Raw genomic sequence first — 27295 nt, forward strand, 5'->3', positions numbered from 1 at the left:
CTTCTCCTGGGTTACATGCTGCCCCCCCCCCCCCCCCCCCCCGCACGACCCAGTGTCCACAGCGCACACCAAACTGTCCCTGCCCAGCCTTCAGCTGCCCTCATGCCACGCCACCCTCATGTCTATTTATAAGTGCGTCTGCCAGAGGAAAAGCAGGCACACACTGCAGAGGGTTGGCACGGCTAGGCAGCGACCCTCTTTAAAAGGGGCGGGGCGATAGTCCATAATGCTGTACAGAAGCAATGAGAAATCCAATCCTGTGCCACCTCCATCTGGAGCTGCACACGTGGGCATAGCAATGGGGAAGCTATGTGCCACACACTATTCATTCTGTCAAGGTGTCTGCATGCCCCAGTCAGACCGCGTTTTTTTATAAATAGTCACAGGCAGGTACAACTCCGCAATGGGAATTCCATGTGCACCCACAGCATGGGTGGCTCCCTGGAACCCTCCGGCGGTACATAAATGTATCCCATTGCATTGCCCATGACAGCTGAGGTAACGTCGTGCTTAATGCAGGTGGGCTTCGGCCCACACTGCATGCCCCAGTCAGACTGGGGTTCTTTAGAAGTGGACACATGCAGTTACAACTCCGTGTGGACCGAAGCATGGGTGGGTGCCAGGAAGCCACCGGCGATACATAAATATATCCCATTGCAGTGCCCAACACAGCTGAGGTAATGTCGTGCTTAATGCAGGTGGGCTTCGGCCCACACTGCATGCCCCAGTCAAACTGGGGTTCTTTAGAAGTAGACACATGCAGTTACAACTCCCTGTGGACCCACAGCATGGGTGGCTCCCTGGAACCCACCGGCGGTACATAAATATATCCCATTGCAGTGCCCAACACAGCTGATGTAACGTCAGCTGTAATGCAGGTGGGCAAAAAATTAATTGGATTACACTGTAGGCGAGGCCCCCAAAAACTGGTGTACCAACAGTACTAATGTACCTCAGAAAAATTGCCCATGCCCAACCAAGAGGGCAGGTGAAATCCATTAATCGCTTTGGTTAATGTGGCTTAATTGGTAACTAGGCCTGGAGGCAGCCCAGTTAAAATAAAAATTGGTTGAGGTGAAAGTTTCAACGCTTTAATGAGCATTGAAATGTATAAAAATTGTTTAGAAAAATTATATGACTGAGCCTTGTGGGCCTAAGAAAAATTGCCCGTTCGGCGGGATTACGTGAGGTTTCAGGAGGAGGAGCAGGAGGAATATTATACACAGATTGATGAAGCAAAAAGGTCCCCGTTTTTGATGGTGATAGAGAACGATGCTTCCATCCGCGGGTGCAGCCTACGTATTGCTTAGGTATCGCTGCTGTCCGCTGGTGAAGAAGAGAAGTCTGGGGAAATCCAGGCTTTGTTCATCTTGATGAGTGTAAGCCTGTCGGCACTGTCGGTTGACAGGTGGGTATGCTTATCCGTGATGATTCCCCCAGCCACACTAAACACACTCTCTGACAAGATGCTAGCCGCAGGACAAGCAAGCACCTCCAGGGCATACAGCGCGAGTTCAGGCCACGTGTCCAGCTTCGACACCCAGTAGTTGTAGGGGGCAGAGGCGTCACCAAGGACGGTCGTGCGATCGGCTACGTACTCCCTCACCATCCTTTTATAGTGCTCCCGCCTATTCAGCCTTGACTGGGGACCGGTGACAGTCTTGCTGGGGAGCCAGAAAGCTGGCAAAGGCCTTGGAGAATGGTCCCCTGCCTGTGCTGTACATGCTGCCTGATCTCTGCGCCTCCCCTGCTACCTGGCCCTCGGAACTGCGCCTTCGGCCACTAGCGCTGTCGGATGGGACGTTTACCATCAGTTTGTCCACCAGCGCCCTGTGGTATAGCATCATTCTCGAACCCCTTTCCTCTTCGGGAATGAGAGTGGAAAGGTTCTCCTTATACCGTGGGTCGAGCAGTGTGTACACCCAATAATCCGTAGTGGCCAGAATGCGTGTAACGCGAGGCTCACGAGAAAGGCATCCTAACATGAAGTCAGCCATGTGTGCCAGGGTACCTGTACGCAACACATGGCTGTCCTCACTAGGAAGATCACTTGCAGGATCCTCCTCCTCCTCCTCCGGCCATACACGCTGAAAGGATGACAGGCAAGCAGCATGTGTACCCTCAGCAGTGGGCCAAGCTGTCTTTTCCCCCTTCTCCTCATGCTCCTCCCCCTCCTCCTCCTCCTCAACGTGCTGAGATATAGACATGAGGGTGCTCTGACTATCCAGCGACATACTGTCTTCCCCCGCCTCCGTTTCCGAGTGCAAAGCGTCTGCCTTTATGCTTTGCAGGGAACTTCTCAAGAGGCATAGCAGAGGAATGGTGACGCTAATGATTGCAGCATCCCCGCTCAGCATCTGGGTAGACTCCTCGAAGTTTCCAAGGACCTGGCAGATGGCTGCCAACCAGGCCCATTCTTCTGTAAATAATTGAGGAGGCTGACTCCCACTACGCCGCCCATGTTGGAGTTGGTATTCACTATAGCTCTACGCTGCTCATAGAGTCTGGCCAACATGTGGAGCGTAGAGTTCCACTGTGTGGGCACGTCGCTCAGCAATCGGTGCACTGGCAGATGAAACCGATGTTGCAGGGTCCGCAGGGTGGCAGCGTCCGTCTTGGAGTTGCGGAAATGTGCGCTGACCCGGCGCACCTTTCCGAGCAGGTATGACAAGTGTGGGTAGCTTTTCAGAAAGCGCTGAACCACCAAATTAAAGACATGGGCCAGGCATGGCTCGTGCGTGAGGCTGCCGAGCTGCAGAGCCGCCACCAGGTTACGGCCGTTGTCACACACAACCATGCCCGGTTGGAGGCTCAGCGGCGCAAGCCTGCGGTCGGTCTGCTCTGTCAGACCCTGCAGCAGTTCGTGGGCCGTCTGCCTCTTCTCTCCTAAGCTGAGTAGTTTCAGCACAGCCTGCTGACGCTTGCCCACCGCTGTGCTGCCATGCCGCGCCACACCGACTGCTGGCGATGTGCTGATGCCGATACATCTTGATTGCGAGACAGAGATTGCGTAGGAGGAGGAGGAGGGTGGTTTAGTGGAGGAAGCATACACCGCCGAAGATACCACCACCGAGCTGGGGCACGCAATTCTGGGGGTGGGTAGGACGTGAGCGGTCCCAGGCTCTGACTCTGTCCCAGCCTCCACTAAATTCACCCAATGTGCCGTCAGGGAGATATAGTGGCCCTGCCCGCCTGTGCTTGTCCACGTGTCTGTTGTTAAGTGGACCTTGGCAGTAACCGCGTTGGTGAGGGCGCGTACAATGTTGCGGGAGACGTGGTCGTGCAGGGCTGGGACGGCACATCGGGAAAAGTAGTGGCGACTGGGAACTGAGTAGCGCGGGGCCGCCGCCGCCATCATGCTTTTGAAAGCCTCAGTTTCCGCAAGCCTTTACGGCAGCATCTCCAGGCTGATCAATTTGGCAATGTGCACGTTTAACGCTTGAGCGTGCGGGTGCCTGGCTGCGTACTTGCGCTCGCGCTCAAACAGTGGCGCTAGCGACGTCTGGACGCTGCGCTGAGAGACATTGCTGGATGGGGCCGAGGACAGCGGAGGTGAGGGTGTGGGTGCAGGCCAGGAGACGGTAGTGCCTGTGTCCTCAGAGGGGGGTTGGATCTCAGTGGCAGGTTGGGGCACAGGGGGAGAGGCAGTGGTGCAAACCGGAGGCGGTGAACGGCCTTCGTCCCACCTTGTGGGGTGCTTGGCCATCATATGCCTGCGCATGCTGGTGGTGGTGGCTCCCCAACTGATCTTGGCGCGACAAAGGTTGCACACCACTGTTCGTCAGTCGTCAGGCGTCTCTGTGAAAAACTGCCACACCGTTGAGCACCTTGACCTCTGCAGGGTGCCATGGCGCGAGGGGGCGCTTTGGGAAACAGTTGGTGGATTATTCGGTCTGGCCCTGCCTCTACCCCTGGCCACCGCACTGGCTCGGCCTGTGCCCACACCCTGACTTGGGCCTCCGCGTCCTCGCCCGCGTCCACGTCCTCTAGGCCTACCCCTACCCCTCAGCATGGTGTATTACCAGTAGTGCAGGAACAGAACGCTGTAATTAAATGTGCCGCTTATTGGCCTGTGGTTGGAGGCTGACTTCGCTTACGGAACGCCAGGAAATAATTTTGCACAAGCCTGCTGTAACACTTAGCTGGCTGCGTATGAATTTGGAGAACTACTACACCCAGCAGAGACCCAGAACACTGAGGACAGTCACAGGCAGCCCAAATAGATTTTTTTCCCCAAATGTTTTTGCAAAGGCCCACTGCCTATATTCAATCAATATGTCTTCTGTCCCTGCCTAACCACCACTTCTGGCCCTGGAGTATTACTGCAGGGCGCAATGCTCTGCACGGCCGATATACCAAAAAAAAAATGTGCAACAGTGCAAAATGCAGCCTCCACACTACTGCACACGGTTAGATGTGGCCCTAAGAAGGACCGTTGGGGTTCTTGAAGCCTAAAATACTCCTAACACTCTCCCTATAGCAGCTCCACCAAGATAGCACTTTCCCTCCTCTATGTCAGAATGCATCTGTGGCGAGCCGCGGGAGGGGCCGATTTATATACTCGGGTGACACCTGATCTCCCCAGCCACTCACTGCAGGGGGGTGGTATAGGGCTTGAACGTCGCAGGGGGAAGTTGTAATGCCTTCCCTGTCTTTCTATTGGCCAGAAAAGCGCGCTAACGTCTCAGAGATGAAAGTGAAAGTAACCCGAACATCGCGTGGTACTCGTCACGAGTAACGAGCATCTCGAACACGCTAATACTCGAACGAGTATCAAGCTCGGACGAGTACGTTCGCTCATCTCTAATTGTAACTAAACAAAACCCGGTTGTATTACTGCTGTAAGATCGTGCAATTATCGCGAAGCCATCAACGCACTATTAATATTTGATGCATGGTCACAGATCCACCATCACTTTATGAGGAGCTCACAGCGGAACACAGATGAGACTATTTATTCTGCTGCATCACGCTCCCTTGATACAGACTACATCAAGTGCTGTCACACACCGCAGCAAGATGTGGCAAACAAAGGACACCAATACTAAAAAAGGCATCAGGAAGGGGTGGGGCCGCTGCAATGACCAAGGGCCTTCGCTAATAAAGGTGGCTTATAATTGGACTTTCAGGGCATTTCCAACAAAGATGAAAGCAGGTAGACATTTTGCGTTGGTAATGAAGGAAAGGCCAAACCAGATGTGCCCTCGCTATGGAGCTTGTGATGATGTATCAACTGTAGATACTAAGGTTTGCTAATGTGCAGGTACATCAAAGACGCAGACTAAGGGCAAACATGTATAGACAAAGCTACAAAGGCTACACAGGGGACTTACTGCTGAGTGACCAGGAGTCTTTCCTCAGCAGAGATACTGTCACGCATGTTGGTATCTGTGTGTGTGTAATCCCGGCACGCACCACCTCCAGAAGTTCATCGAACATGGTGACCGACAAACAACAAAAGGCAATGAACTTGTCCAGGTACTGCCTCAGGTACGCATACAGGGAGTGAAACAGCCCAATACGTTCACGCTGCTCCACCATCGGATGCACCCAGTACCTACTAGTCCTCCTCCTCCTCCTGACCTGCCCAGGACTATCGCTAGCCCTAGGATGGTCACTAGCAAGGTAGCCAAACACATCCTCTGGCAGGCAAGCAGTAAGCCTACATACATGCAACATCAACCAGGTAAAGAAAATATCATCATTCGACGACATCTCTCCAACTCCAGTAATGCCACGCACATCCAGGTCTAACCAGAAGCAGAATGAAGAACAGGCCTCATTAGCAGCTATTTATAACACCTTGGAGTGGGCTGCAGCATGATTACATGCACCACGCAAAAGTTCCGAAAAAGTTCCGGCCGATCAAAGATTCATGCGCATTTTGATTCGCACGGCGATTTTACTCAGGTCAGACGGACGTTTTGCTGATAAACGCTGCTAGGTGCAGATTTTTCGACAAAACGCAGGCCTCGGTCACGCGATTTTTTTGGAGCGCATCCGCAAATCGCGCAAAAAAAGCCCATGTGACTGAGCCCTTATACTGAATGCATGTTTGAAAAACTTTAATTTTTTTTAACCATTTAGGAGACGTACAAATTTAACATTACTTTTCCGCTATCCATCGGATAGCGCCAATTGCATTGCCGGGGGGGGGGAGGGGGGGGGGGACTTCCCGCTGCCCAAGATGACAGCTCCATGCTGTCGGCTACCTGCAGGCAACAACAGCATGGAGCTGTCACATCCTCAGCCAAGAGGGCTTTAATTCAAAGAGGATGTATGTTTTTATGTCCTTCAGGATTAAAGCCCACTTAGCTAGGATGTAAAAAGGCAATGGGGCCGTCACTAAGGGGTTAATTTGTTCACCAGTCGTATTTAGTGATTGGGCCATGATGTGTATGGTATATGTGGAGTTTGTAGTACTCCCAATGAAAAGACATCGTTCATATTAATCTGCCCAGAATAGTAGTTCAATATTACCCGCCTGCTTACCCAGCGGCATGCACGCCACCCGGTAACCACCGTGTGTCACATAGCTGTGACAGCATCAGGGGGCGTGTCACCGGGTGGAGTCACACTGTCCTCCTTGTGAGTGACATCTTCTTCACCTAATGGAGCACAGTTATATGCAATGGATGCCGTGCTGTGGACCCACAGGTGTCCCCACAGCAGCATATTGTTCACGCCGAGTGCACCAGTTCTGGATGTGCATTGCCTGTATTCAGCCAACCATGGTTGCGTCCCTGTATCCTGGCAACCAACATGTATCACATGATGGTAGCGGTAGCAGGAACGTGCGCTGCGGGCAGAGTCCACCACACCTCCGTGTGGACTTAGTGACCATTATTCCATTATGCAGGGGGCGTATCTAGGATAGTATGACTCCGTTGTGGATAAACATCCACCACTGGAGACCCTGGAATCTCATTTGTAACTCATACGGGAGATATCTGAGGCAATACATAGATCATGATCAGTAATACATCAGTGGTGGATAGAACGGATTCCCGTGGATCACCCTGTGCTTGGCACCTGTCCACGAGCAGAGAATCATTGCGATTCTCCACTCGCGGTGGGCAATTCGCAGCATGCTGCGAATTTCCCTGATTCTCCGTGGTCAGCCTATCTATTAGATAGGGCTGACCGGCGGAGATTCGCTCCTGCTCCGGAATACTGCATCGCTCGTGGACAGTCGGCCTAAGAGTCACTCAGTATCACCCCTTCTGATATTTGTTTTAATCAGCTCAATACCCTGGAAGCATATGGCCTCGGGATTGCTTCCACGTTTGTCTCATATGTGATCCGCAACAGGGGTAGTCTCCTTTCTTCGGATATTTCCAATATGGCCGAGTATGCGCCGTCGTAGTTGTTTTCTCGTCTTTCCCACGTAATTGCATGGGCAAGAGCAAGTTGTGGGGTATACCACATTCGTCGTGCGGCAATTGATAAAATCTCTGATTTGGAAATTTTCTCCCGTTGTTGCACTGGTAAATCTCAACCCTTTCAGTAGAAATATGCATGCTGCACAGCCTGAGCACTTAAAAGTTCCAGGGGGTTTCTTAAAGTTCAACCACGTAATTGTTTTATAATGACAAGCCAGTCTCGTCTTATTAGGCACTCACTCATGGCAGCTCTGGGAGCCTTTAGAAGGTCCGAGGCTACATAACACCTAGGTGGTACTTTAGGATCTCATTGCAGGAGGGCCGTTAGGGGAATTTTAAGGTTAACGGCCACAATCTGAGTTATCTCCATCTATGGCTGTTGTGGACAGGTGTCAGCTGTCAAAGATGGCTGAACCCACTGTCGGCTCGGCTCCCCAACCTGCTCGATACAGGCACCTGATGTGTACCGTATATGTACACATCTGGTGGGTTGGAAGAGTTGGGAACAGTTTAATGGGGTTTATCCAGGACTAGAATAAAAGGTCTCCTGTTTTCCCAGAAACAGATGTGATTGTTCTCAGTGTGAAAAACCAAGTAATCTTGTAGATATGATACCTTTTAATTGCTCTACTGGCTAAAACAGTAGCAAACCTTTTTAGTTTTTCCCAGAAACAGAGCCACATCTATCCATAAGATTGAATGAGATGCAGTACCACACACTGCCCGTGGATAGATGTGGCACTATTTCTGGAAAAATAGCAGACCCACTTTTTTTAGTCCTGTTTCATGAAGATAACCCCTTTTAATATGACCTGTTGAGGTAATTAGGACATATGCAGATCATGGACGGGGTCCTATGTTCAGGACCCTCTGTATGAGCCCAAGCAGCACCCTGGCTGGTCCAACCTGTCCATGTATGGCAAGGTCGGTCGGCCATCCATTAGAATATTTGGCATATAATACCACAAGGGAAGCATATATGACTGGCTGCAGCTTCCCGTGGCAGACCAGCATTAACCCCTTAAAGAACCCTTCCTGAGTATTCCCCTATATTAGTAGAACATCAAATAAGTGTTTCTCCAAATCCTTTTAGTCCAATTCCTCCAAGAAGTAAAGTAAGAATGACACGATGGCCATGAAGTAGGTCAGTCCTCCCTGGAGGTGGTGTGTGTGGGGTAACTGTAGCATGTTTCGGGGGGAATACACAGAAGTCTGCAGAACTACTGCGAATCGCTGAGTCTCAGCAGGGGGATGTATATTTTCTGATAGGACGCAAGTGGGATTAAGAGATCAGTCACATTGCTGCATCCCTGCGCTGCCCCCCTCTCCCATCTGTCTGTCTCTGTCTCTCATGGAAGATCTGATCGGAGATGGATTCGTCCCCCCTACACCAAGGCTACCTCAAGAAATATGGTGAGTGGGGTGGTGAGCAGACAATGGGGTAACGGTAGGGACAGACATCACATCGCTTCGTAGAATACAAGGAGATCAGGTTTCTGGAGCAGATGTTATATAACACAACATCTGGAGGATGGTGTCACAGTACAGGGGATTGTCAGTGTATATCTGTTAGAGAGGATGTATAGTCCTCCCGCGGGTATAAGTGTATCATATGGCTACATTTTCAAGAGCGGTTCGGAGGGGAGGATTGCCTGTTCCTAATGCTGGGAGTTGTAGTATTGCAGGGAGACTGTCTTTAGTTATATTCATATAGCAGTCTCCAGGGGAATGCTGGACCGATACCTTGCATTCGCACCTTTTACCGGTGGATATATTGCATAAAGGGCCTCTTTTAAGGGTTAAAATTTTGATTGCTGACATTAAATGCAACATATTATGTAACAGAGGAAATGTACTAATTTTAAGAGATTTCATCACGGCGTATGGGACTATGAAGCTGCGCAGAATTTCTGCAGAGAGAAGCACTGGACTTGTAGGAAATATATGTCAGAGCAACCTATGTTTCAACGCATTTACGCCAGAAATTTATTATTTTTATATTTTATTTTAAATTAGGCTTAGTTGCAATACCAGACACAACCTATGGACGAGAATGGCACTGTTTCTGGAGAAAAGCAGCCATTTTCTAATCTCATACAACCCATTTAATGTATCATGTTATTTTGTCTGCAAACATTACAGCGTATGTAGATAGATAGATAGTGCCCATAATTACTGCACAAATGCCAGCCTTAGGTTAGATGGCACCCAGTGTGAAATGCTTTTTGGTTATTATATATATTGCACGCATTTGCAGTCTGCCTTTTTTCTGCTTGGGCAGAAAGCAGCAAGATAAAGCATAACTATAACACAGCTAAGTGAATACTATACCAGAACCAATCTCACAACATAACTATAGCACCAGAACCAAGCTCATAACATAAGACCCCAACAAAGTTTATAACATAGATACAACAACAAAGCCAGGATTGGTACAGAAATATAGAACCAGAACCAAGTTAAAACATAAATACAACAGCAGAACTTAGTGATTGTGTTGGAGGGCAGCAATAGGCTGACAATGTCACCTCAGAACATCAGAGGAGGATGATTCATGTACCTCCACAAGACGCTGTCATATAGAGGAAGATCACCTCAGCCTACATAAGTCTAATGCCCCCCACCACGAGGTGAAGGCCCGTGTTCTGTGCGAACGCATAGGACGCATAAAGCTAAGGCAGCTGTGGTCATAATTTGCAAGTATCCTAACTACTTATTATTTAGAGGTAGGACATTAGTAGTCATATGTATAATATGATGAACTGGTACAGTATATGTTAGGCCCCCCTCACAGTAGCATATTTGTGGCCCTATGCTGTCTATGGCCCCAGGCCCCAGGGCTATGAGGACATACACATTGAAAAAACTCATTGCATGTCCTATTCCTGTCCGTATCATGGATAACCAATAGAACATGCCAATGTGATGTGTGCTTGTAAATCAGAGAGCACATAGACGGGTGTTTCTGTGCTGTCTAGGGATGAGCGAGTATACTCGCTAAGGCACTACTCGCTCGAGTAATGTGCCTTAGCAGAGTATCTCCCCGCTCGTCCCGAAAGATTCGGGTGCCGCCGCGGGGCGGGGAGCTGCGGGGGAGAGCAGGGAGGAACAGAGGGGAGATCTCTCTCTCCCTCTCTCCCGCCCGCTCTCCCCTGCTCCCCGCCGCAACTCACCTGTCAGCCGCAGCGGCACCCGAATCTTTAGAGACGAGCGGGGAGATACTCGTCTAAGGCACATTACTCGAGCGAGTAGTGCCTTAGCGAGTATACTCGCTCATCTCTAGTGCTGTCCCATGCGAGTTGCACTCAAGCCTCTCAAGTGCGACGTGCATTCACAGCTAGTGTGCACCTAACCTTGCACAAGTGATGCATGACTTAAAGGGCTGGTGCCAAGTTTTACACTTATCGCCTATTGACAGTGTAGGGAATAAGTGTCTGATCAGTGTGGGTCCAAATAGTGGGACCCCAGCTGACGATAAGAACAGGACTGCCATGTTTTCCCCTGTGTGAATGGAGCAGTGACCAAGCATGTCCGCTGCCACTTCATTAATCTCCATGGGACTAAGGGAGATTGATCAGTGTAGGGCAATTGAACACCTGCTGCCAAGTTTCCCTGTAGATTACATCTGATTGCTGTGGGTCTTAGCAACCAATGATAATCTTATGCGAGAAGGAACCTTTTAACAAAAAAGAGTTTTCAAAGTGGACAACCCCTTTAAATTCTCTGCTCTGTGACATACAGCAAGCAAGTTAAAATGTTCTGGACATTATGGTTGAATATTGCAGATAATATAAGATATTACTCTCCATTAAGTTTTAGAGACTCCTCAGAAGCTGCTGAGAAGGTTTAGAATGGTGGTGGTACGTGCCATTCAGAATGTCACCCCTTGCGACCACTCTATGGGTACATGGCATATAATCCGGTTTCGCCTCCCACTTTTGCTCAGTGCCTGGGTATATTATATGTTCTGTGGAAGATTAGTTTCACTGCTACAGATATAATTGCGTTTTAATCCATGGGAACTGCTTCTGAGCTCTGGGAATGTTTTGTAATCCACGGAGCACGTCCAAAGGCTTGGATTTAATATGAGAAAGAGATGTAGTGACAGACAGATGTGTTTGCAAATTCAGGCGCACAAATGTGATGATGTTCAGTGTGATGAGAACAAATTTAAAGGGACAGTGACAAAATCTTACTCCTAGAGGAAAAGTGCATAATGACTAGAGATGAGCGAACGTACTCGGTAAAGCACTACTCGTCCGAGTAATGTGCTTTATCCGAGTACCTCCCCGCTCGTCCTGAAAGATTCGGGGAGCGCCGCTGCTGACAGGTGAGTTGCGGCGGGGAGCGGGGCAGAGCGGGCGGGAGAGAAGGAGAGAGAGATCTCCCCTCCATTCCTCCCAGCTCTCCCCTGCATCTCCCCGCCCTGCGGCGCTCCCCGAATCTTTCAGGACGAGCGGGGAGATACTCGGATAAAGCACATTACTCGGACGAGTAGTGCTTATCCGAGTACGTTCGCTCATCTCTAATAATGACAGCTTTAACTCAATTGCTTTTATTCGCTCTTGTATTCATAACCATATCAAAGGATATGTGCACTTTTATAACCAATTTCCTTATTTCTAGAAGAAAAATTAAACAGCTTTTCAAATAGTCTAGATTAAATAACACATGCTGTTTATAGCTCCTATGCAATCTATGTGTTCCCATGATTACAGATAAACCTAGCCTTACATTAGATGATGCTCTGTTGGCATCTGGCCCTATATGGTGTAGGGGTCATAGAATGCTCCAGTAACGATATCATATAGTGCCTGATAATCAGCGCTATACTGTATTGTGCCCAATCAATCATATATTGCCACGTTGCCCAAAAGCAATTCCATACAGATGACTAAATAATAATGCCATATAGTGCTGCCACCACCATGCACAACAAAAATAACATGACCCGGGTATAGCAGAGTTGTTTCCAGCTGTAGCCTTCAAACCTTTTATGAACTACCAATCACCACCTCCTATGCCGAATAATGACGGACAGCTTATCTTTTTGGATAATTTGGCCACAGCAGCCATTTTATTCCAAACAAAATTTACATATAATTAGCATAGAATTAACCCAATTCAACCATCAACAATAATTAACATTCCCCACCAAAGAAGGGAGGTCCTTAGAGCCCCAAAATCTGTCACCTCACCATTTAAGGGAAATATCCTAATTGCCTCCAGCCGCACTCCAGCTAACTCAGGAGAACCAATATCCCAACTTCCTCCAGCCGCACAGCTATCGACTCAGAGACCCACTAGCCTTTACACAGCTAGACACACCACCATCTGTGCAAGGACTCTGCCCTGTCAGAGCCAAGAGGTGACAGACCCAACAGCAACGATTAATCAAAGGGAGGAAGTTGGCTATTCACCCCTTGCCTTTCCCCCCAACCAAATTTTATACTGACTCCAAGGACCCCCACACCCGCTATGCCAAGCACGGCTTGACAACCTCCAGCCTGCGCCGCACCCCACAAAACCACAGCTTCATTGATCCCCTCTTGGATTGCCAATGACCAAAGGTGAATGCCCACATCATTCAAATGCACACCATTACTCCTCCAAAAATTCCTGTGTCAGGATTGCAGATCCAAATACCGAACAGACACATCTCCATTACATATCACAAATCCCTAAATCTCCCTATTTTATTTTACTCGAGCCTTGTTCAACCTTCCTATCGACCACACATTGCGCCACGACTTACGCCGCACAATTGCCGACCAAACCACTATCAACCCCGGATATGACTTTAAAGTTAACAAAATATCATAACAAATGTCTCGCGACAGCTCCCGAAACGGCTTATGCAAATCATTCCCCTCAACAATACAGCACCAAAATATCCGGAAATCTATCCAAACTCACAAAATGCTGAAAATTTGGCGAAACCCTACACTATGCCATCCCGCGCAACCCAATCCACCTTTTCACTGCCACGTTCCTAGCAAACTTCAACTGTCTTCCATTAGGGCAGATGTCTGTCCTCTCACCGCCCCAATAAACGTAGGAATGGCCCATAATCCACACTAAGCTCGGGCGATGATCACGTCCTCCATATATAAGCCACCCCTATCCTTTTTCTGGGACAAACCAACTTTCCCAACCATAGAGCCCCAAAGAATGCCAGGAAAAAAGCAACTTTAAATATGTAAAGACTTTTCAAAACTCCTCTCACAAATTTTATCCAATACCAGCCCCAATTGCTCCAACAATTTGGACGACAAAGGTCTCTGTTTGTCCAGTCTCCCCTTTCCCTTGCTGAAACCTTTCGGGGTCTGACCTACTAAAAACTTTTTTGTCACATCCTTTTCCCCCCGTAATTTAAAGCCAAAAGCCAAGGCCGCAATACAATGGTGAACCTTAGCAACAGACCAGCCCGCTTTAGAAGCATTTCCCAACCAACAGAATAAGGCTCCCGCTCTATTGTCAGCCGCCATATGTCCCCCAATTCCAGTAACCCGAAGCATAATATTGTTAGCCCGCCGAGCCCTAAGTATCTCCTACTGCAAGGCCTGCAGTTTATCCTCTGGCAACCTGCATTCTATAGCCTCCGTGTCGATGGTGATGCCCAGAAAATTAAGACATGTTAAAGGGTCCTATGTCTTGTCAGAAACCAATGGAACCCCAAAACCTTGTGCCACCCACTTAACCGTTGTCAGAACGGCCCAACAAATCATAGTAAAACATCATCCAGGTAATGGATCACCGAACCAGCAAAGCTCATGATTAGAGATGAGCGAACACGTTCGGCCCCGCCCCTTTTTCGCCCGAACACCGAACTTTGCGAACACTTCAGTGTTCGGGCGAAAAAGTTCGGGGGCCGCCGTGGCAGCGCGGGGGGGTGCGGCGGGGAGTGGGGGGGAGAGGGAGAGAGAGAGGGCTCCCCCCTGTTCCCCGCTACTGCCGCCCGCGCCGCCGCGCATCTCCCCGCCCCCCGGCGGCACCCGGACCTTTACGCGCGAGCACTGCAGTGTTCGGCAAAGCCGGTGTCCGGGTGCGGATGTGTCCGTAACGGACATGTTCGCTCATCTCTACTCATGATCTATGCCATCATTGACCGATGCCCCCTTTGGGTATGATGAATGATAAATCAACTGAAATTTATTCAGCTCCTATTTGGGGACTACGCCTAACGGTGAAAATATAAAATCTGAAAAAGGAGGTTCCCTAAAAGGTCCATGCGACCCAAGATCACCTGCTTCCCCATTTTTTTTGTAATGATTGTCGGATATCTAAGGGCTGACTAAAGGGTTTTTTGTAAAAAAAAAGATGACAAAATGTCCCAGGGAAGAAATTGTAAAACCATCACGGAAGCCCAATAACAACAACTCGATTTTAACTTTATCCGGATATCTATTTAGAAATGGTACTATCTCTGCCAGCTTCACCGGTGTCCTCCCGTTTTTTTAGAACTAGCTGGCCCCTTCCTCTTCCTAAAACATCTTGTTGCCCCATGTGATCTTGCATTACACTGTGCACAGACGTGTTTAAACCTGCAATTCTCCCCAAACTTGCATTGGCCCTCATTAAATTGCCAACATAATCCCGGTTTGTGCCCCGATGATTGCCCAGATTGGCCTGAGGCCTGTGAACCATTGGTCAAGCCTGAAGACCCAGCTCAGCCCTAAAAAGGCTGCCCGTACCGCACCAGGGCCATTACCCTTAGCCAAAGGTCTATATTTTTCTAATATCATCTGATAGAAGGGTGAACCACTTTCTTCTGCCTGAACTGCTCGTCATACTGCAGCCAGATCTTCCCCTCCATACACTCTATACACCTCCCCGATTGAATCTATATAGCAAAAAAGCGGCCAGTTTGTAATCGTCTGCGGAATCAAGCTCCATCTTCTCTACTCCTCCTCCTCCTCCTCCTTTTTATATTCTGTCCTTCTCCCTGTGTCCAAATTGAATTTTTCCAAAGGGAGGAAAAAGAATATCTCCACGTATTCCTTGTGCCACATTTTTTCTCTAACCTACTTCTTAAAATGTGTTCCCAACGGATTCTCAAAAAAAACATAAACCTCTCCCTTTGCTCTGTTGTCTTACCGGATCTCATCCCCATCTTTTTCTGTCTACACCACGACCGTCACCCCCGAAGTCTGCTGCACCTCTAATGTCACCACTGCGCTCACACAGGAAACTTTACCCCTATACATTGCAGGAAGCGACAGGGACGTCCAGGCTGAAATAGGAGATGGGACAGGTCCCCTCTCCTGCCTGCTTAACAGCACACCCCAAAATTGCCCTGAAATCATGCACCGCACTGCGTGCATTCAAACCAGCTCCCTCGCCTCCAAAACCTCCACCTAAACTGTCCCCAGCGAGCGTTAGCTGACTGTCTAAATTAAATGGACAAGACATGAAATTATACTCACTTGGCTGCACAAGAGCTGTGATCCCACCAGCCACCGTCCCTGCATCCCAACTGGCCGTCTTCTTTTCCTCTTCACGTCCCTGCCAGACCATACGAAACCCAGACCGTCTGCGATGACTCTGCTGCTCCTGCAGCCGATCCCAACCTTCTTGAAAACAAATCCTTCCCCTATGCCGCTGGACCAACCGATTGCTGTCTGCTTTCACCGACTAACATCTGGGCTCCTAGCATATTCTCCTCGTGATCCTGGCCTGCAACAGGGACAGTCCACAACCGGTGCATCGCCAAGTGAGCTTCCCCTCGCCCATCCCCTGCCCCCTGGTGTCAGCCAAGTCCTAGACCCCGTCCCATTTTCGGAGCAAGACCTAGTACTCAGCTCTGAGCTGCACCTTCTCATGGGATTCCTCCCAAACCTGCTATCCCCACTGGCGAGTGGTGCGAGGGAAACCTGGCTTGGAGGGTCCTCACAAAGGCTCTCCAGATGGCGGCATGTGCTTCAGGCTTAGCTGCAGCGGAGCCTGCGCTTTCTGCGATCTCCTCTCACATATCCCTGCTGATTTGGTCACATTTGCAGTCATCCCCAGGGCTTTCTTTATAGTCTTCTGTAGCCATCTGACGCCTCGTACAGTCACAATCATGGCCTTCACATCCATTACAAGCAGGAAAAACTTCTCTTCAGAGCTTCTAACTTCCTTGTTCTCCTGTCTGGGTCCTCTTCTCCCCTGATGTCTTCCAACTGTCTTTCCCGCACTTTTGTAACTCCACCGGAGTTTTTCCCACACTTTTTTAGCTCCACCCATCCCCTTTTATTAACCCTTTCCTTCCCACTTCCCTGTTAACCCTGTCCTGCGGGCCTCCCCCCATGGCCCTGCAGTCCTATGCTATGGCGCTTACTGAACCGGAGTAGCTGTGCCACACATTGCCTAAGGGCCCTCTTAAACAGAACGATTATTGTTCAGTTTATCGCTGGATCATGCAAGACCAAACGATCTCTGCAAGTAACTGAACGAAGAATGATAATTTGTTAGCTTATCATTCGTCATTCAGTTTACGCAGGCATAAAAAATAAATGATAATCAGCCTGTGTAAACTGGCAGTTGTTCAACTATTAATGACTGTCTGTTTACTGTGAATGGAGGTGGGCGCCGGAAAAGATCTCTGGCCCGCTGTTCAGTGAAGATTATTGCTTCTGTGTGAAAGCACAGAAGCCTTAATGGTTGTACTCCACAATCATCCCATGTAACTGGACCCTAATAAATACTGCAATGGGCGACAAGCGGGAAGAGACCTGCACTCTCCAAGTGGTTTCTAAAATGTGGCAATGAGTGCACCACGCTCTTTGTAATCTCGTGTACCATTGAAGATATACAACAGGATCTGGATGACTAATTGAATTAGGTGATCGTGACTAACACATGTATGTAGGTAAATGACAGGCACACCATTTACTTTCAAGCTTGTGGTTGTCTGCATTATTTTTATGCTCCACAAATTACATATCCAACTTGCATATACACTGTTTAACACTTTATAGACGGATAAACAAACTTTGAGGAGCAGCATGTGAGCTAAGGAAGAGCTATATAGAAAGAACTGACAGGAAAATACCCTTTATAAACCCCACTAACAGTTTTGCCATTCCTGAAACACTGTGCTCAAGGTTTCTTCAGTACTCAAAAACTTTTATGAAGATTCTTCTACTTCTTGTTTGAAGTTGTCGTCTGGTAGAAAGCAGTGCTGGCTTGAACGGACATCATATTTGGAAAAACAAACACTCTCTCTCTCTGGGTGATTTATGGGCTGCTGCAGACAGGATTTCTTGAAAGTTTACATAACGAGTTTCTAATTACTGCAGAACAAAGAAGGAAGAAGCTGGGTTTTGACATGGCTGTAAGCCCTCTCCTTGCCCATTTTGGCTCCTCTCTCTCCGAGTGACTTCTACACTGCCCTACTCCATACTGCCTACTCTCTTTCACTACCATCTTCTAACACTGTAATGGTAGTTAGAAGAGTTGCTTTTAACTTGCAGGTACTTTTATCCTGTAGTGCCAGTCCAGGTCACAACAATACCACAATGCAGTGCACAAATAATATTAACATACAGTGACCAAATAACAATCTGATGCGATCTCAATATACTGTAATACCGTTAACTCCTTCATAAATTGAGTTGTACATGTGTGGTGTAGTGACACAGTAGTTCCTGCGTCCCACCATATATGTATGATGCTGCAGGAGGGCATTACCCGCATCCTGCCTTACATATATGGAGTTGGTTACGAGGGGGCTCAGGCACCCATCATCCCCCTTGTAACTAGAGCAGGTTTGCAGTTGTAACTGATAGCTGAGGTCTCACTGCAACAGAATTAACGGCAATTCTGATACTTAAGTGTTGTAGTTAGTGGTTTAAAGCCCCCCTTACTCCATCAGCCTCCTGCAATACAATCACAGGCATGGCAACCAGAAGCCAAAAAAAGGACTCTGGGTATGCCATCTATGGTGGCCAATTAGACCCTGCCTTACTGTCCGTAAAGCAAATGAGAGTTTGAGAAATTACACTGCACCACATGGCACCTGGTTAGAGCCTACAAATTTGTGCTGCTATATCACAGGAATAGGAATATCTCTGTACTACTCCTTCTGATGAAACATGCAACATTATTTTCGGTTGGATTCATACAGAATCTGAAAAAAGTTTTAGTACTGCTATATTAAATAATATAATATAATACTGTCTGCTATGGAGAAAGTATGATAATGCTTCCCCTTATGCTGATTAAATGGGATGTTTCAAAAAGTTCGAAATAATGGTTAACTAACTTCATTCTAAATTATTCTAAAAACATAGAGGGAAAACAGAATTATTTGTTCATTGTTAGGCAACCATCTGTGTAGAGAGACTTCTATCAAATAACAAAATTATTGAGTAAGCAGTTAGAGATTGCCTAATGTCACCTGATCTGGCTATCATAATATTTATCAGCATTGTACGTACTTGTGAAATGATCTGTAAAACTTTAGCTATTATTCTTAATACCCCGTTAGGGAATTTTGTATCAATAAACAGGGACCCCATCAAGGATCCTCATTTATTAGGCCCAATGTCTATGGGCAGATTTGATTTGCAGAATCCGTGCGGGGCACCCGCATGAGAGATCCGCCAATCAAACTGCCCATGGAGAAGCATGGGTGTCCATAAATGAATTGAAGCATGCAGATTTGTTTTCTGGAACTTTTGCTTCGGGAGAACAAATCGCATCTGTGCAGTTCTCACATGGATGGCTTCCATTGAAATCGATGGAAGCTGTCCGAACCACGGCCCGCTCGCAGCTGACACTGTGGATGGGCCGCCAATCCCGTTGGAAAGCAGGAGATAACCCGGAAGAAGAGAGGTCCGTGCGGACGCCGCTGACTTCCCACACAGATACGCAGGGTTCTCGGCCGAGGGCAGGGTGGGATTCCGCTGCGGGCTCCAGCACGCGTTATCCAACCTGCCAGTGGACATGAGGTCTTAGTCTGTCCCACTCTAGAGGACCAGATATGTCCAAACATGACACTGATAGCCGTCTCAATTCAATGAGCATTGTGTAATGCTTATGTTTTCCTGTGGGGGTGCTGCAGAAATCTGCTAGAGTTTATAGCTGAGGGCTGCAGATGTGGGAAACTGTATGATTAGTTTACTGTTGCAAAACTCTTCTAACAAGAATGGATTTTCCAAAATGATCCCCATATTTCAGAATGATACCCATCATAAATTATGGGTTTCAAACATTTATCTGCATTCTGCTGCGCTGTTTGTTTAAGTTAAAAAATTGAAGCAAACGGAATTCATATATATATATTTTTTTATTTTTTTTATTTTTTTTTAAACTCATTGAAATCAATGGGGAAAAAACTGATCAGTTTATTTCAGTTTCACTTCAGTTTCTCTGCTTTGGAAACGGAGCAGGGAGATGGAAACCCTGAACGGAGCCCTAACGCAGGTGTGAATTCACCCTTACAATATTTTATACAATAGTACTGCACATTCTTTAGTCCAAAAGTCTGTTCCTCCAAACAAGATTCAGTTTCCATGAAATTGGCATCTTATTGTCCATTCCTTATAAAAAATTGGGAGTACAATTATATGTAAAATATTTTGTCTTCTCGCTTTTAGGTGGGTTCCTTTTCAAGCAGTGGAAGGAACGATACTTGCAGCTTACACAGGAAGGTAGCCTTCTCTTGTCCAGAGATCCGGAGTCTTCAGCAGATCTAGAAATTCCCCTTCTTACTCGCTGCCAGGCAATACTCGAGGGCACTGAGCTTGGAGATATGCCCAAACTGCCTATTGGAATCCAGAGAAACAGCTGTCTAGGTCTCTCCTTAAGTGATGGGAGAACACTTTTGCTGCTTGCCCCAGATTCACAGGAATGCAGGTATCTTCTTATCAACTTCACGTGACGTCCATATTTCACAGTACAAAGCCAAATCCAGACTGATCATTGAAAAGTAAAATTTCTTGTGATTCTCTCAACCATTTGTGACCCCGTTGCTTATGTTTGTACATCTACTCATCTATTTTAACATCCCAACTGAGGGCAGATTGTGACGCTTCACTGCAGTGTATCTTAAGATCCATTAACCCATTAAGGACCAAGCACTATAAATTTATGGCGCTTGGTCCTGGGCTTAAAGCCCAGCCGTATGTAAATTTACGTCTGGGATTAAAGTCTCCTGCTTCTGCAATCAATCAATAGCAGGACAGGTTGTCAGCTGTAAGTCACAGCTATAACCTGGAGGAGGAGGGAGAAGTGGGTTTTAACACTTTCTGCCTCCTTCTTTGAGCGCTATGTACTAACAAGTGAAAGTGGTAATCTTTCTTCCACTACGTGAGTCAGTAACCGCCGGGTGACTTCTGGCACAGCAGAGCTACAGCGTCCCAGCAGAACCTGACCAGGTCTGCCAGTTATAATGTCACTGCAGGGGATGTTTTTCCCTGTAACTGGAGCTCCCATGGATACCTCAGCTACAGTGGAAAAATGTCAATTAAGAAAAAAAAAACACACGTGAATGTCCCCCAGAGGTCTTATATGACATCATGGGGGACATAGACAGTAAAAAACATAATTACATACATAAGTAAAAAAAATGACAGAATGAAACAACAATATATACATAACCAAGAAAATAACCCAGAACTGACGCCAACCAAAACCGTCGCCGTACGCGTCCTGTAATCCAAAATCATACATATTATATATCAAAATGTCAAAAACAAAATGAGGAACCCATTCCCATACTTTATTTTAACGTAAATATACTATCAAAAAAAACTATACAATATTTACAAAATCTTTCTTTAGCTGTTTACCTCCTATGAAACTGAAAAACGTCATTAAAAAAGATATTTAAAAAATAGCCCTATATGTCACGGGATAAAAATTCAGCAAAAATAATTTTGGTAGCTGAAAGGCAAAAAATAGGGCATTAAAACTACCAAATGGGTAAAATCCCTAAAAAGTGTCTCGCCCTAAAGGTACAAAACAGCTTGGTCCTTTAGGAGTTAAAGTTAGGGGAATCATAATTATTGGATTAATTACTTGATTTCATGGACATAACTACAATCAAGTTGGAACAGTATCTGCTATAGGGCCCAGGGCCTAAGGGGTAAAAACTAAATGGCGGCTTTCTGTTATGTGACATCATTACATGAGTTCTCCATTGGGTAGAATATGTCATATAATATTACTACTCATCACTACTGCTCAAGTAAAATAAATATTAGCAGGAAGAACATCCCTGGCTTTAACATGGGGCCCTATGATAGCTAGTTACCTCCTCATCATTTATGTGTTTTGTGTTTTGCTTGTGTTAGGAATCTGATTAAGCTCCCTTTTTCATATTTTGTTGCTCTTTTTTTGTAGCAAATGGATAAATATTCTACGGAAAGTAAAAGAGGTCAGTAAAACACATGCAAGATATTGTGAATGAATATTATGCATGTGTAATAGGTGTTTGGTGCCATTGTTCTCAGTTTTGTCTTTCGGTGAGAAGGAGATGTGACTTTCTCAGATCAAGAAGGATATGAGGCCTAAAAATTCCAACCTTTTCCCATTATGTCACTTCTTTTCTCTGCAACTAACACCATTGAGATTAAGGGCTCATGCACTTGGCTTTGTTTTCTATTAAGTCACAGTAGGATTTACATAGAGGAGAGTGAGGCCTGATCTGTACATATGACAGATGTCTTAAAAAAATATTGTGGCATCCTCCATCAGACTCCATATGTAGGAAAGTGTTCTCCTCTAGAAGTAATAAAATCTGGCAGAGCTACCGGTAGTATGACAGTGTATGAAAGTTGTATGGTCAAGTACTAAACCTGCCATGCCCCGCTTCACCCAATGTGCATAAACCCTTAAAGGGGTTGTGCCAAGTTAGACAGTTATTCTCTATCTACAGGCTAAGGGATAACTTTATGATCGTACCGATCCTGAGAATTGAGGTCCGGTTGGTCCCTGAGTGAATGAAGCATAGGTTGTGCAGGTATGACACCGTTCCATTGACTTAAGTGACATTGACGGAAGTTACTGTGTTAAAGTGCTTGAGCAATCTCCAATGCTGTCAAGGAAGTGAGTGGAGCAACAGTGCGCCTACGTGACCACCTCTCCATTCACTCAGGAACCAACTAGACTCCTATTCTTGGTATTGGTGGGGACCGAGTTATTGGACCCAATCATAAAGTTATCCCCTATCTTGTGGATATGGAAAAACTTTGTAAGTTGAGACAAGCCCTACAATTTCAACATGTCTTTGCCAAAATAGGAAGGAGAATGTCTGCTTGGTCTTCAATACTGCTAATGACCCTCTAGTTTCTACATTTTTTATTTCAAAATCTGAGACTAGGCTCCAAATCAGTACTCTGTCCCATCTGAAACTAAATTGCTTAGGCTATGTTCAACTTCACAGAGGCAGAACAAGTCCAAAAACAATTAACCAAGCTAACTAATTGGACCTACAGTCTAGTAATCCAAAAATGTAACTTTTATTAGAATCCATTTAAAACCTATGAATAAACAAACAAATATATATTTCTAAAGAAGTAGCAGATGATTGATACTTCAAAGGGAAAAGGTTACGTATGCTATCTGGATGTGTGTCCAGATTGGTAGCTCTAGCAACTCTTATATATTATTGCGTACCTGTGTACAGAGTTGCTACGCACAGGACAAACACATCCGTGACTGTCAGTCATGCATAACAGTGGGTTTTAGTCAACCAGAATTACGTATATCTATCGTGATACGTCACATAGGTGATGATGATATATATTGATGCATGCCCTTATCAATTCCCAACGCGTTTCGCCCAACAGGTGGGCTCCTCAGGGGCTAAGATTCACTCCAGGTATATTGTGCTGGAGGGTGGCTAATGATCATATCGCCATAATGGAAATAGCGGAGATCTAGAAATGTATACTGACACAAGCTGCATAAAATATGCTTGTGGATAATTTTAATATGTAGTCTGTTTAGGCTATGTAACATTAAATAAGCCACTCATGCTGCCAGTCCTCCATCAGGGCTGACATGCCGCCGTTTTTTTTGTTTTGTGTTACTTTGCTTTATATATCTGAATTTCTATCTTTGTAACAAACAGGGCCTTACTTAGAATCTCTGAGCTTGGCTTAGACAGAATAATACTCTTAATCTATCTAATTTTTAGTGGCTTATTTAAGTCTATTACAAAACAGCTCTATAATACAGCACTGATAGAATATTGGGGCCTTACATAGGAGTATAGAGCATTGGCCTAAATTGAGCTATCTACACAAATGCTCACGAAAATCTGAGGATTATTTCAAATTACTCCTTTGTTAAACTATCATCAAATGACATGAGAGAGAGTATGATATCGCCTCCATACTTAAAGGGATTTGGCCTATATCAGACATAGACCCTGGGTTACTGGGGTATTTTGATCAACCAGTCTTTTCCGTTTGGCCGTTGTTACATCAATCATCTGCTACTTCTTTAGAAATATATGTTTGTTTGTTTATTCATAGGTTTTAAATGGATTCTAATAAAAGTTAAATTTTAGGATTACTAGACTGTAGGTCCAATTAGTTAGCTTAGGCTATGTTCACATTCATGTTCTGAAACTCTGCCGCAGATCCGGAATGAAATGCTGAGCAAAGAAGTCTGTTAAATTCCAGATGGCCAAGCGTAAACTGAATGGACTCCATTATAGTTAATGGGGTCCATTTGGTGCCGCCTGTTTTTGCCATAAAATGGATCAATTTGGCCAGAGGATTGCCTTTTTCTGCTCCCACAATAGAGAAGGAAAATAGAATTCCCTAACGTAGATGTGAACATAGCCTTGAGGTGCGTTAGTTAAAGCTATAAACCTGGAAAGCCCTGATTGTTCATACATAACCCAAATCTCTCTCCATATCTTTTAGAGCTTGTCCCAGCCTCCACTCTCCCCAAACAGCTGTAGGCTTCACAATAAATCCCCTATCCAGAGATGCTGCTGGAGCGATATTTCCAATCAAACCAAGGACAAGGCTCAAGGCAAAGAAGGTAGGTGATGTCTATCTTATCTATTAAAATAGGAAATAACTCTGTTTTTTCATAAGATCAATAAGTGAGGCATGGTCAAAGATTAGATAAACATGGCTGCTGTCTTCCAAAAACAGCGCCAGACCTGTCTCCAGGAAGAGTGTGGTACTGCAGCTCAACTTCAATCACTTCAATAGAGCTGAGCTGCAATACCTGACATAACCCATGGGAGGCATTATTTTTGGGAGAAAGCAACGTTTTTTATGCGGGACCACCATTTTTGCATAGTTTAACCCCTTAAAGACCAAGCCTGTTTGTGCCTTAATGACCAACTAATTTTTCAGTTTTTTTCCTCGTCACATTCCAGGAGCCATAATGTTTTAATTTTTCCGTCGACCTAGCCGTATAAAGACTTGTTTTTTGCGGGGCAAGTTTTATTTTTTTCATGGCATCATTTTTTGGTACATGTAATACATTGTATAACTTTTATTCATTTTTTAGGGAGATTGGGGAAAAAATTAATTCTGCCTTTTGTTCTTTGGATTTCATTTTTCAAGTGTTCAGTGTGCAAAATAAATAATATGATAACATTATTCTTTCGGTCAACATGATTCCGATATGAATAAACAATACCAAGTTTATACAGTTCTTTTATGTTTTGCTATTTTTGTACACAAAAAAACAAAACATTTTTTTAAGATTAGTTATTAGTTGCAGCACTGTGAGAGCCATAGTATTTTTATATTTCAATCGATGGAGCTCTCTGAAGACTTGTGGGATGAACTCTAGTCTGCATGTATCCAATTTTTTGGAACATGTAACATTTTGATTGCTTTGTATTCCATTTTTTTCTACAGGCAAGATGAGTTGTTGATCCATGTGATGACTTTCCATTCCATTTTTAGTAAGGCATGATAGGTCCGTTTTTTGTATTTTCTTTTCATCACGTCACACTGCTATTTAAATAATGTACTAACTTTTTTCTCTGGGCCATTACGAATGTAGCAATACCACACGTGATTCTTTTAAACATTTTCTTTACATAGTAAAGGGGAAAGTTGTGGTTTTGGCATTTTTATTTTTACTACGTTTTTTTAATACTTTTTAAACTTTTTTCGTCCCAGTAGGGAACTTGAATGTCAGCATCTTTTATCATTCTTCTAATACACTATTATACATCAGTATAGTAGTGTATTAGAAAGCCTATGAAGCCCAGCTAGAGGCTGAGCCTCATGGGCCACCATTGCTGGCAGACCCGGAGGCTATATTGAAGCCTCCGGGTGCCATAGCATCCCATCGAGACCTCGCGATCACATTACAGGAATCCTATAGGTGAGAGAGGGAGTACAATGGTCAATTGTCATGCTACAATGCCATGTCATATAATGGCTGCTTCCACCTACAAGAGTCTATTTTTCCTTGTAGTCAGGTTCTGGGAAAGTCAGACTCATCCTCAGTTTAGGGTTGATATATTTTCACAGGCTATTTCAATTAAATCAACATTTACTGTTATGACTGTCTTAGGATAATGATTTTATTGTGCATTGGTGGCATTTATCACCATTATGTTACTCACTAGATATAGAGATATGTTTTTTTTATTTCAGATGGTGTTTCTTTAATCATGTTCTTTTCAGGTAAAGCAACTCACTGTAAGGAAAAGTGTCCTCCACACTGCCTCCGCCATGGTTCCCAGCTGCAGTGCGGGGTGAAGACGGCATGTGTGCTAATGGGAGGAGCTGCCGCGGGTCCTACCCTGGGCTACATGGTGACTTCAAGTTATGGTGCTCGTTCTATTGACACTGCTCCACCAGATTTCCGAGAGCTGGGATATCACCCATCAGCAGATGTAGAAGGCTGCCAGTATGACATGGATTTTGAAGGCATGGACCAGGATTTTAATGGTTTTGATTTTGGTGGCTATGCCTTTTAAGCATCTTCTATTGTGTACCTACTGCCCCAAAAGAAGACTGCAGTAACCTACTCTTACCTTAGTCAAAGACCAACTTCTGTGAAGGGCAGCTTGAAATAACATAATACCGTCCATGAAAATTCTCAGTAGTCGTTACCTTATGATCAACAAGTAGCCTGTAGATAACATTGTCTTATGTATTTGTGACTTTGCACTTGTGTTTGAGGGTTTTGTGACATCTACGGGCCAGTCTGTCAAAATGATTCATTTTGTGAAGTGGTTTTTATCCCCAGTTTGGGCAAATTGAATTCTACGTATGTTAACCAATTTGGCAAAATTGATTTTGCTTTAATTTGTGCAATGTGTTTAATAAGAATAAATTTTATACTGACTACTTCGTCATAGTGTGATGGGCTTCTAAGAACAACTCCAAACTACGTCGTTGAGTAAAAACATACAGAGAGGAAGCCTTGAAATGTATATTCTTCCAGTAAACACCATTGTGCATTTTGGGTGTGTCAGAGATTTTCTACCTTCCTTACAATGTCACCCTTCCTGTACACAAATAATGATAGGTAGCTTACAAATTATTTGCAAGTAAACGGCTATCCAAGGATGTCCATACATTAGCTGAATGGACGAAAATGCTGTTTACTTAATCATTAAAGGCAACAAAATCCATGTAATCATTAATTTGTAGAAACTCTAGATTGATTCCTTATGAATTGAGCAAAAATCTGTATCCCTAAAGCGACCCTCCAGTCAGGAACTCAAAATTGATATGTAAGCCACTACCTACTGGGGATAATTACTTGCTATTTATTTTTGACAGTTCTCCTTGGCTGCCCTTTGGCTCAGCTTTATAGGACAGAGCTGTGATCTGTGACTACAGTTTAGTTACAGTGTTTAATCTAAAGTAGTCTAGATTAAATGCAGTCCATGCACACTGTCTAAATAGTACAAGCTACAGTATAGACAGCCTTAAAGGGGTTGTCCCGCGCCGAAACGGCTTCTTTTTTTTTTCAATAGGCCCCCCGTT

General features: G+C 45.5%; 1 protein-coding gene across 2 annotated transcripts; it reads left to right on the forward strand.

The window, feature by feature from the left end:
* Window positions 1-8704: 8704 nt before the first annotated feature.
* LOC136579856 (uncharacterized) lies at window positions 8705-26496 on the forward strand. 2 transcript variants are annotated; one of them, XM_066579916.1, is made up of 5 exons: window positions 8705-8795; window positions 19964-20222; window positions 21711-21744; window positions 24245-24365; window positions 25952-26496. In XM_066579916.1, exons 1-5 carry the CDS (start codon window positions 8753-8755, stop codon window positions 26275-26277), a joined length of 783 nt encoding a protein of 260 aa, XP_066436013.1. In that variant the 5' UTR covers window positions 8705-8752; the 3' UTR covers window positions 26278-26496. The 2 variants fall into 2 exon arrangements, with proteins under 2 accessions (XP_066436013.1, XP_066436014.1); XM_066579917.1 differs by having other exon boundaries at window positions 25982-26496.
* The last annotated feature ends 799 nt before the right edge of the window (window positions 26497-27295 follow it).

Source organism: Eleutherodactylus coqui, chromosome 10 (assembly GCF_035609145.1).
Source record: "Eleutherodactylus coqui strain aEleCoq1 chromosome 10, aEleCoq1.hap1, whole genome shotgun sequence".
In the NCBI taxonomy this organism is placed as follows: domain Eukaryota; kingdom Metazoa; phylum Chordata; class Amphibia; order Anura; family Eleutherodactylidae; genus Eleutherodactylus; species Eleutherodactylus coqui.

Excerpts from the sequence above, each read along its gene's own strand:
- LOC136579856 (XM_066579916.1), top strand. The coding sequence starts at position 8,753 with ATGGATTCGTCCCCCCTACACCAAGGCTACCTCAAGAAATATG. Across the intron at positions 8,796-19,963 it reads AGGCTACCTCAAGAAATATG|GTGGGTTCCTTTTCAAGCAG; the intron begins GTGAGTGGGGTG and ends TCTCGCTTTTAG. Across the intron at positions 21,745-24,244 it reads TTCTACGGAAAGTAAAAGAG|AGCTTGTCCCAGCCTCCACT; the intron begins GTCAGTAAAACA and ends CATATCTTTTAG.